The following is an 11,356-nucleotide window of genomic DNA, read 5'->3' on the forward strand; positions in this document are numbered from 1 at the left end:
CGTGAGGCCCGACGCCGCCGCGTGAAGGACCCAGGCAGGCGGCGCTGACGGAAACTCCAGAGGGGAACGCTTGAGAGCTCAGTATTATCTGGGGAAAACGAGGACCACAGCGTGGGTGTGACGGTCGCTGTCGTTCCCACCGGCGCCTCGGTGGACCAGCTGAGCACTGAGCATTCCCACACCATTGACATGGTCGTTTCCTTGCACGCACACACACGCGTGCAGCATGAAGTGCACACACACGCAGTCGTGCACAGCGCAGCCGAAACAGAGCCCCCTCGGGAGCCTGGAAGCAGCCGTTGGCCTCCCCCGTCCGGTGTACGGTCTACAGCCTGCACATTTTGCGGGTGCCCCGGAATCACTCGCCCGTTCCAGGGTCAAAGCAACGCCAAGGAAGAAGCACGGGGCACACGTAAAAGAAAAATCCCAAGCTCCTATTTCTTCTTTTTTTTTTTTTTTTTCATTTCCTCTCCACTGTTAAATCAACACTCCTGGTAGGCAAATGGGAGCCACGGATGATAGTTTTCTATTTTAGCCTAGATCTGGTTCTCCCCCCTCTCTCCTTGGCGCTCGATTTGTGTGATCTTCCCTAAAATGCCACTGGCCCGGCACCGCATTCCTGTCTTAGGCAAAACCTCCAATTAAAATCAGCGGGGAGTTTGCTTGAATTAGGAATCCCAGCCTGGGCTCCCCACCCGGGTGGCTCTGAAAGGGAGGCGCGAGTCTTTGAAGGCACTGATGGGAGCCCTGGGTGGCATAGCCTCTGTCCTCCACATGACGAGCAGCTCCAGCTGTGTCACCGGGACCCTGTCAGGTCGCCAGGAGATCCTGGCCGAGGCAAGGACGGAGGCCTGCAGGGGAGCCGGGCCCGGAGCCTGGACGGTGCTCGGGGGACTGGAGGGGGCGCTGGCTTGGGATCCAGAAAGCCCGAGCTCCCGTCTGTCACCGTGCACGCGGTGTGGCCTTGGGAAGTCACAGACCCTCTCCGGCCGTCAGCGTCCTCCCAGTGGAATGGAAATCCCGGAGGCGTCTTCCCTCGGAAGGCCGGGCGGTGAGCCGGACACTGCCCGTCTTCTTCTTGGAGGTCCGCTGCTCCTGCTCCTGCGCCCCCCTGCTGCCCGCGGCCTCGAGGGGGCCCAGCAGCGGCCTCCCGGGTTGTCCGGCCTTCCGCCCTCGGCCCCTTCCTCCTCCTGTCCTCCTTCCTCCCAGCATCCCCACCCTGCGACCCACCAGGACCGACTGACATCACATCCAACAGAAAGATGCCGGTTTGGATCGATTGGACTCCACCTCCGGCTGCAAACGGGAGCTGCTCTGGATCCCCAGGGACGCAGGGAAACATTCTGAAACCTCTGAAACCTGGCGTCACTGCGTCGCGCCGCCTCCCTGGTCTCCGTGAGAGCCTCCCCGCCCGAGCCCGCTGTGAAGCCGCGGCGGCTCGGTTGCCAGGGTTGAGGCGGGCTGTCACCAGCCAGCCTGGGGACTGGTATCTACCGATCCCGGCCCCCAGCCTGTCCCCGGGCACCTGTCGGGGAGCTCCAGTTATCAGCGAGCGGGGGGCAGGGGTCCCGGCAGGTCCGGAGGAAGCAGGAGCGCGATAATAGGCCTCGCACATGCAGGCCCGGGGTCCTCTCCTGCGACCTCGCTTCTCCTCCCCGCCGCCCGGTCCTTAAGTTCCCAGCTCAGTGTGGCCCCGCGCGGGGTCGGACTCCGTGGATCCCCAACCGGCCGGCCGCTCCCCCAGGGGCTCGGGATCCCGCCTGAGATGCGGACGGTGCTGGGGTGCCCCTCGGGGCGAGCGTCCCACACGGAGCTGCCTCGGGGGGCGAGGGGGCGAGGTGCCCCGGAGCGCTGCCCGCGTCCGAGCCCCCGGGGCCGCTGCCCGGAGCACCTGCTGCGGGAGGAGCCTGGGCGTCGGGTCTGCCGGGCCGACTCCTCCCGCTGGGGTCGCGTGTGTCGGGCACACACACGCCGAACCTGCGATGAGCTGCCGTTTCTGGTTGTGCTCGTCTCCACCGAGGGACGTACTGAAAAGCAGGAGGCAGCTGGCTGGGCGCGGGGACCCGATGGCGCTGCCCATGCCCGATGCCCGGTCCCCGCTGCCCGGCCTCGGCCGGTGGCCCTCGGCGGCCCATCCTGCTCCCCGAGCCCGGCTCGGAGGCCGGACAGAGGCAGGCCACCCCCTCGGACCCGGCCCTCCAGGTCAGGCTCCGCGGTGGCCCCAACACCAGGGCCGCTCCCCCGGCCACCCTTCCCCTGCGGCCCCGCGCTCCCACCCCTGCACGCGGCCTCCTCTGAGCCCTCTGGCTGCATCATTAATGCCTCCTTTGATGCGGCCCACAACCTCGTGATTATTCTGAGGTCAGGAGATGCAGGTGCCACGCAGCTCGCCGATGCGCCTCAGAGGGCCTCTGTCCCCGGTCCCTCCTGCTCGACAGGGCCGGAATCCTAATTCGCCCGCAGCCCCTTCGCTTGTGGCAGCATCACCGGGGACTTTCATGTTCCTACGCGCCCCCCCCAGGATCCCGAGGGCTCGGCCACAATGAGGCATTGATTCAAGGAGTGGGGGCGGCAAGTGCTGACAAAGGGTCCCAATGATGAGACACGAGAAAGGGGGCGCTCGACGGGGTTATAGAATGCCTCGCAGATGGGAACAGAGGAGCTCTAAATGGGGCACTGTCCTGTCGCTTGGAGAGGGAGTGACAGGGGCAAGTGTGGGCCATTTGAAAGAGGCATTTTGGAATGACGCTCTCGTCAGATGGAACCGTGCAATCGGAGACGTGTGGCGGGCCCCTGCGGCTCGCAGAGACACCAGATGACTCAGAGCCAGTCCTCGGTCAGTGTTCTGGCCCGGGGGGCGGCAGCCGCAGGGCTCGTTGTTATTCCGGCTCCGTCTCCCAAAGGCCGGGCCCGCTGCTGTTCTCCAGGCTGTGAGAGGATTGGTCTCGGGAAGCCGGGGCTGGGGACGCCTGGAGCCGTGCGGGTGGACGGCGTCGGGAACGAGTACTGCAGCCGGGGGCGGAGACGTTGGGTGGGTTTTTTAAAATTATTATTATTATTTTTAAATGAAAAATGCAAGAAATTCATTTTTGCGGTTCATTCATTCCATCAACATTTGTTCACCCCGCGAGCAGTGCGAGGGGTGGGGGTGAGGACGGACGCCCCGTCCGAGGCCTTGCAGCCCCGAGGGCACACTCCAGGGGAGGCAGGTGCCCGGGCCGTGCGGGGCGGTTTCACTGCCCAGCCGGGGGGACGTTAAAGGCAGCGCGGCTTCGGGGGGCGCACTCTTCCCCCTGTTTTGTCTCCGCTGGTAAAGGCCCTGGGGGGCCGCAGGGTGTCGGGGAGGCCGTGCCCACGCTGCCCACGTTCGGGTGCCCCCAGAGCAGCCCGGGCCCCCCAGGCTCCAGGAGGGAGCGTATCCTCTGGGACAAGAGGGCTTATTATTATTATTATTATTATTACCTGTTCAGGGATTCAGCGACGCCGGGCTCTGTGCTAAACGCCTTAAGGATGTCACCTCCAGCCATCCCGTCTCCCGCTGCCGAACACGGGCCCGGGACCTCCCCGGACACGTGGGTGCCGAGGCTCGGAGGCCGCAGTCCCGTGTCCCCGGTTGCGCGGCTGAGCCCTGAACGCACTTCCGTGGGCCCGAGCACCTGCTCTCCTGCCCCGGGGAGGCGGAGGGTGGACGCACCCCAACCCCTCCTGCCACAGGCACTGCGAGGGTGCGGGGGCTCCTCGTCCCAGGTCCCCATCACTGCCGTCGCCAGCATCAGCGCCGCACCTTGCGGCCCGCTCGGTGTCGGTTTTCCGTGACCGGCCGCCAGGAGCCGGGAGGACTCTGCCCGCACCCGCGCTCGGCCTCGGCTCCGCCGCCGCGCCCCTGAGCCTGTCTGGCCGCGTCTGTAAAGGGAGCGGAGGGTCCCTGCGCGGGAACAGCAAGGACTGACTGTTGCGGAGACCCTCAGACCTGGCAGCTTGGGGCGTGAGCGGCCACAGAAGCTCGCGGCCCTGACCACGGGGTGGGGGGGCTGCCCGGCCTGGCCGCGGCTCCGGAGGGAGCTTGCAGGGCGGTGCTCCAAGGGGCGGACACGTGTCAGGGATTGCTCGTGGCGAGGAAGACAGCCAAGAGGTGACCCGCACGGAGGTGAGGGACGGCGAGAGGCCCCTCAGCTGACCGCCTTCCATACTCTTACCCGTTCTGCTGCTTCTCACCTGAGGTCGTATCTGTCTTCATCACGACGTTTTGGTGGCTGGAACCCGGGGGCAGGCTGGGGCAGGGCTGATCAAAGTGTGGGTTGTGGGGGATGCCTGGGTGGCTCCGAGGCCTGCCTTCCGCCCAGGCCGGGATCGCAGGGTCCTGGGATCGAGTCCCGGGGACCTGGAGAGACGCGTGGTCATGCAAGTGCCCCTGGACGGCGAGTTTGGAGCTGGGGAGAAGACAGGGAGCGCGCATGTCTCCTAGGTGTGAGGGCCGGTCGCGCAGGACCCTCGGCAAGGAAGCACGGCGATCTCTGGGGTTGCGGTAAATAGGATCTCGTTGTCTGAAGCTGTTGGACGTGACGTAGCCTCGTGGGAGGAATCTGGGGGGGGGGGGTTGGAACGTGTGCTGCAGGTGATACGTGACCCCCCCTCCCGGCCCAAGTTGTTCTCTGTTGCTGATGTCCAGGCTCTGCCGTGACCTGGCAGGGGCGTTTGCGTTTAGACACTTTAATCTCCCGGGCCCCGCTTCCCTGGGGCTGCTGTGCCGTGGACCCTGGAGCTGAGGGGCCCCAGAGAGCAGTCACTCCGAGCCGTTCACTTCACAGACGCGGCCTCGGAACGTGAGGAACGTCCACATACGGTGTCGCATAGCCGGTCGGCGGCATCGCGAGGAACGACAACCCGGTTCCTATTTGCAGCCGGTGCCAGCGCTACCCAGGCCTTGCATCCCCGGGGCAGCTGCGCTTTGCGTTCTCGGTTGGGTCAGGCCGAGCAGCCCGGCCCTGGTGGCTAACAGTGTCCGTTTTCCTTCCACCCCCAGGACGATTCAGCAGTGGCTCGCGAGGGTGCAGTCGCTCCTCTACTGCAACGAGAACGGGTTCTGGGGCACCTTCCTGGAGAGCCAGAGGAGCTGCGTGTGCCACGGCAGCACCACGCTGTGCCAGCGCCCCATCCCCTGCATCATAGGAGGGAACAACAGCTGTGCCATGTGCAGCCTGGCCAACATCTCGCTCTGCGGCTCCTGCAACAAGGGCTACAAGCTGTACCGAGGCCGCTGCGAACCACAGAACGTGGACTCGGAGCGGAGCGAGCAGTTCATCAGCTTCGAGACCGACCTGGACTTCCAGGACCTGGAGCTGAAGTACCTGCTGCAGAAGATGGACTCGCGCCTCTACGTCCACACCACCTTCATCAGCAACGAGATCCGCCTCGACACCTTCTTCGATCCCCGGTGGCGCAAGCGCATGTCCCTGACACTCAAGAGCAACAAGAACCGCATGGACTTCATCCACATGGTGATCGGCATGTCCATGCGCATCTGCCAGATGCGCAACAGCAGCCTGGACCCCATGTTCTTCGTCTACGTCAACCCCTTCAGCGGGAGCCACTCGGAGGGCTGGAACATGCCCTTCGGGGAATTTGGCTACCCGCGTTGGGAGAAGATCCGTCTCCAAAACAGCCAGTGCTACAACTGGACTCTCTTGCTGGGCAATCGGTGGAAAACGTTTTTCGAGACGGTCCACATCTACCTACGTAGTCGGACTCGGCTACCCACCCTCCTGCGGAACGAGACCGGCCAGGGCCCCGTGGACCTGTCCGACCCCTCCAAGAGGCAGTTCTACATCAAGATCTCGGATGTGCAGGTGTTCGGGTACAGCCTGCGGTTCAACGCTGACCTCCTTCGCAGCGCCGTGCAGCAGGTCAACCAGTCCTACACCCAAGGTGGCCAGTTCTATTCCTCTTCCTCCGTGATGCTCCTCTTATTGGACATTCGGGACCGAATTAACCGCCTGGCCCCTCCGGTGGCCCCGGGGAAACCCCAGCTGGACCTGTTCTCCTGTATGCTCAAGCACCGCCTGAAACTCACCAACAGCGAGATCATCAGGGTGAACCACGCCTTGGACCTCTACAACACCGAGATCCTCAAACAGTCGGACCAGATGACGGCCAAACTCTGTTAGCCTGGGACTCCCCGCCACGGGCTTTCCCTTTTGTTGTACAAAACCTAACAGAACCAAGCAAAGCAAAACGAAACAGACAGAAATTTGTAAAATGTAATTACTGTTCAAAGAAAAGGAGGAAGAGTCTTCATCCGTTGGAAACGACAACGTTCTAGCGACTGTATAAAACCGTTGGGCATGTTTGTGATTTCTATACTCTGTCATGAAGAAGGGTCTCAGCCCTTGGAGGAGCTTGGAGGGGTTGCTTCTTAGGCCTCAGGTGCTGTATTGTGGGGGGAGAAGGGGAGAGCATATGCAACGAATTGCAAAGATCTCTGCTGTGCAGGTGCTAAGATTAAACACTAAAAAGAAAGAGAGATATATGTAATGTACAAGCGACACTGCCATTTTTCCTTGTGGGAGGAAATGGACATAGATAAAGATATTTCTTGGGTTATGATTTCTTCCCTCTTTACGCCTAATTCCTTGTGGTTCTTTTGACTCATTCTTGCACCGGGGCGGGGACGAGATGACCGTGCCACCTTACGCATTCTGAACAAACTGAAGTTAGTGGAAGCTGGACGGTTGGGGGACTTGCAGAGGGCGCTGGGTGGGGGGAGAAACATGAGCGTCCTCACAGGGCGTGACGCCAATAAGGACCCTCAGATACCAGCTGTCACCTCCTTGACTTAGTCCGTGAAACAGGCACGGAGAGATGATGGCACGCCCGTGGCCACACGTAGTTGCCGCCTGGGTAAGGATTTGAACTCTGCCTTCCGAACCCCTCGGCAGCGCTCTTCCTCCTTCTGAGTCGTGCTGGCCACTCTTGTGCTTTCTCCTCCAGCCACGCTGCCCAGGGATGAGATCTTTTGCAGTCTCAGGTTGTTTTGATAGCTTTTTTTTTTTCTTTTAACTGAAAAAAGCCCATTTCCCCGGCCTGCCCCCCCCCCCAAAAGAAAATGGTGTCAGATTTCCTAGAAATGCTTTGCATTTTAAAATTCTCTTTAAACAAAAATCAGTAGCCACAGTAAACTGGGGTAAGTTCTAGCACTGCAGTGCTCTGCAGGCAGACTTCCCCAAGTAAGGATGGAAAAGAAAAAAAAAAGATCCTTTGATTAACCCAGAACCCACGCGCGGGTGCACACGCACACATGCACCCATCATGACGCGGCCGATTCTTTGGCATCTAGGAAGGCGAGAGGCCTTGTTTTGGGACTTGGTAGTTAAATCGAAGGGGGAAATTCAAAGAAAGAAAACTCATTTCAGAGCACTCCTGTCGAGGATCTGGGCAGATGACACTTCCGAGTCTTCAGGATCTCTGTTGGTCTTTTTGGTGAGGTGGTACTCGCTAGAGGTGCTTCTGAGCACCCAAATCTTCATTTCTGTATTGTCAGGGAAACAGGATCACAAATGTCAGGGTCAAAAGAGAAAATGGAATTCCTCTGGTCTAAACGTCTGCCCAGTGCAAACCTCGTCTTCACCACCTTAGGGACAGCGCGGCTGTTTACTGGCTGGACCATTGCAGGGACAGGAGGCTAATTAGCTCCACCTTCCGCAGTCCTTGAATCCCTCTTTTCCTGGAAGGGAGCGATAGTGTCCGTTCCGTTTTGTGTTATAAAGCAGATCTAATTGTTAGATAGGTCTTCTGTTCCTCGGTCAGCTTTTGCGTACCTTCCGCTCGCCGGTTCTAGTTCGGGAACGCACCTTTCTTTCTCAAGTTAATGCTATCGTAGCTAAAATACAAAGACCTATCTCAGGCGTCACCAGAGTCTGTGACAATATGAGTAAAGGAGAACACGATCCCTAACACAGTCTAAGAGGGAAGGAGGAGAGGGCCTCAGTACATAAGAAGAATTACCTAGTGTGTGGGTATGTGTGTAGGGGTTGGGGTGGCGGCGAGGCGGGGGAATAGGTCTTTTTTTTTTTTTTGAGAGGAAAATTCCGATTTTAATGTTCCATTTTTTAGTATGAATTAGCATATTTTCTGATACCGACTTTAACACTAACTTGCATTTCACATGAACATAGTTTTCTGGACCTCAGCTTTTGAGCATTCAGTGTTCATTTAGATCGGAAGTCCTTCCATGCCAGAGATCACATAGCAGCTATTCATCAAGCACAAGATTTTGCAGAAGGTCAGCAAATCATCAAACATCTCTTCAATGCCTATTAGATGAATGGGGCATGTCAGAGAAACAAAAATTTGTAAGGACGTGGTCTATATTTTTGTGCCACTTGCAAATTAATGAAAAATACAGACATATGAACCCATTGAAAAAATAAACAATAATTATAGTACACCATGATGAGTGCTATGGTGGGGTCAGGCACACAGAGAGGAGCCCTGAAGAAGTTATTTTCTCTGGTAATGGGGTTGGCCACAGCTTTATATGGGCACGTTTATGCTGAGTGTCGGAGGGAATCGGACTTGGGCAAATAGCAGGGAGCAGAAGGGCCAGAGGAACAGAGAATGCAAAACCACAAAGGTATAAATATGCGTGGTATATCTGAGGGTCAGTTAACAGCTTCAGAACCGTGACTTTCGATGGGCAGCCTAACAAGGGCGGTGAGGATTTCAACTCTGTATGAGAAGTTGAAATAATCATCCATGTTCTTCATGACCTGCAAAATGAATTTAAGACTGACCACCTCTCAGTGGCCTCCCCTCCTTTTTCCTTTCATCTCTACTTCCCAAGCACTTCAAAGACTCATGCTATCCTCACCCCTGTCCTTGCACTTTATGGATTGCTAGGCAATCTTCGTAGGCATTGTGCTACCTAATCCTCATCGCAATTAAGTTAGGGCCTTCCACCTGAGTTCCTTCCCAGACTTCACCAGATGTACGTGCAGGAAAACCCTCTTCCCTTCACCTTGAAAGTACTAACTGCATCGCTTCATATTACAAAGAGAACACAGCAATGTCCAATGATCGGAAAGGTCAGGGAAATAGAGAAATTTTCAAGGAGAGAGAAAGATTCAGACATCAAAATATTTATTCAAAGGCAAAAGAAAAACACTTTGCTATATAAGAGGACACCAAGTTCTGTGGATTTCCCAATGTCTCCTGCTTGGGTCTGGCCCTTTGAGCTAACAAGGTTCCTCTCCAGCTGGGAGGAAGAGAAGCCTGAAGCCTTCAAGTGAGATTTTAATTCAATTAGTGTCTTACCAATTTGATGCAGCAACCAAGGACCCATGGTGTCTGATTAATATGCTGATGCTAAGGCAAAAGAGTGAACAGAATGCCCATTTGGATAAGGCCTGGCAGCAAAGCGTGGCATTGCCATGGAAACTGCAGAAAGCCATTAATTAGCTATCAAATAAAATCATTGGAAAATTCTGGACCCTGGCATATCTGCCCCCTTCAAAGAGGAGGGCAAGAAGAGGTCATACTAACAGCAAGTCTCCCTTCAATGATTAAAATCATAGTTGCACAGAGACTGCTTGTCACCAAGTGGAAGAAAGATTGGGAAGTAAAACAAATGGACACAATGAAAGAAAAAAAGGCTTTGGGATTATTCAAATCCAAGAATATAATTCTAAATGTAAAGTATCTTGTTGGGTTTCCTATGCTGATAAAGTTATCTCAATGACAAACATTTTTCTCCTAGTTTCTGTTCTGTGGAAAGAAAGTGAGAATAACATGGTGATAAGTGATCAGGGGATGAGATCATAGAGTCAGAGGGTATGGAGTGATTAACCCATAAAAGAATAGATATAGACTGTTTAATGTTCAAGTTTTTTAAAAAAGACTGAATTTTAAAATTAAACTGAAAAATTAAAAAGAAAGCAGAAAAGGAGAAAAAGGAATCATTGAAACAGCTGGACACATTAGACATAATAGCAAGATTTACTATACAGATAATCACAATAAATATAATTGGGCAAACCAGGTGAGTAAAAAGACAGAGGTGGTCAGACTACACATTATATGTTAAAAAAAAAAAAAGGGAAAGAAAGTTTGAAAATACAGGATAAAAATATGCTAGACCAATAGTAACTACCACGAAGCCTGTTAATAACGGTCAAAAGAGACTTTAAGGCAAAATACATCGCTAGTGTTAAGAAAAGGTCAATTTAGCAAAGAAAGGGAGACAAGAGTGGACACATAGAACCATAGACTCTGTATGCTAACAGGGTCATTAAAGAAATGTAAAATTTCGACCTTTAGAGATGAGGAATTATATCCAGTTATTCTACAAGTTTTCAACTCTGACCACGATTACAGGTTCCTCTCTACTAAGCGTACGGTTGTCCGGCACAATCTCCTATCCAAGACAAGAATCAAGAGTTAGCCCCATGACATTTAAACAATAGGGTATACAAACTCCCACACATATGTTCTTTCCTGATAGATATACACATAAATGTAATACATGCTACATATTATATTCATTATATTATATATTCCAGTATAGTATTTTTCTTAAGTCACTACCATCTTATATATAGGCCTTTTTCCAGTTGAGGATCAACTCAAATCCTTGGATGGTTATAGGGAACTCAGGTTGAGTGAAGATCACCCTCTTGCTGGAATGTGAGTATTAGTGGTTCCAGTCCTGTCAACCTTAAGGACCCAGAAGGAACTATCCTTTCTCAATGTCCCTTCTTTCTCCAAATCCCTATCAGAGCCTGCAGTTACAAATAGGTTCATCCCTTGCTTTTCAACATCAGGTCTAACTGTAAGCATTCTGAGTCCAGGCATAAAATACACCTGCTGTCTGCTTCAGTTCAGAATCCTCCTTCCTTCTCAATAGATTCACAAATCAAGGTGAATGGAGGGAACAGAATGGCATAGACTTGAATTAATGGGCAGGAAATCGCCTCAAGAGTCACACAGTTAATTTGGGAGGTGGGAGATTACAGATCTCTGGGAAAAGTGAAAGCTCTGGGTTCTTTCCCAATAAAAATGTACCATCCAATACACTTTTGACTAATGTTTCATAGATCCCTTGATGACCTTTCTTGTACATTCAGGAGGATGCACTGCAAACCTTCAGTAAACACCTCACATCTAGGCTAAACTTTCTATTTTACAAAATTTAAACTTCAGCTTTCAGAGACGAGGAGTCATACCCAAAGTTATTCTACAAGTTTGGAACAATTAGCATGAGTTTAGTTCCCCTTTTACTATTTCAAGAGTATGTTGGCCAAGGATCACACATCAAGCTAGCTTGTACGGCAGAATCCTGCCCTCAACGAAGACAGTGTTTAAC

At 54.4% G+C, this 11,356-nt stretch overlaps 1 protein-coding gene across 2 annotated transcripts in view; it reads left to right on the forward strand.

Annotated features, from left to right (window-relative positions):
* The window catches only part of BRINP1 (BMP/retinoic acid inducible neural specific 1), a 178,903-nt gene extending 169,161 nt beyond the window's left edge, over positions 1–9,742 (forward strand). For both annotated transcript variants that reach the window (XM_041760480.1, XM_041760481.1), the window contains one exon: positions 5,024–9,742. In XM_041760480.1, the coding sequence (XP_041616414.1) occupies positions 5,024–6,164 (1,141 nt within the window). In that variant the 3' untranslated portion in view covers positions 6,165–9,742. The remainder of the gene's footprint in view (positions 1–5,023) is intronic.
* Positions 9,743–11,356: the final 1,614 nt, after the last annotated feature.

The sequence above is a fragment of the Vulpes lagopus genome, chromosome 7, assembly GCF_018345385.1.
Source record: "Vulpes lagopus strain Blue_001 chromosome 7, ASM1834538v1, whole genome shotgun sequence".
NCBI classification, from domain to species: domain Eukaryota; kingdom Metazoa; phylum Chordata; class Mammalia; order Carnivora; family Canidae; genus Vulpes; species Vulpes lagopus.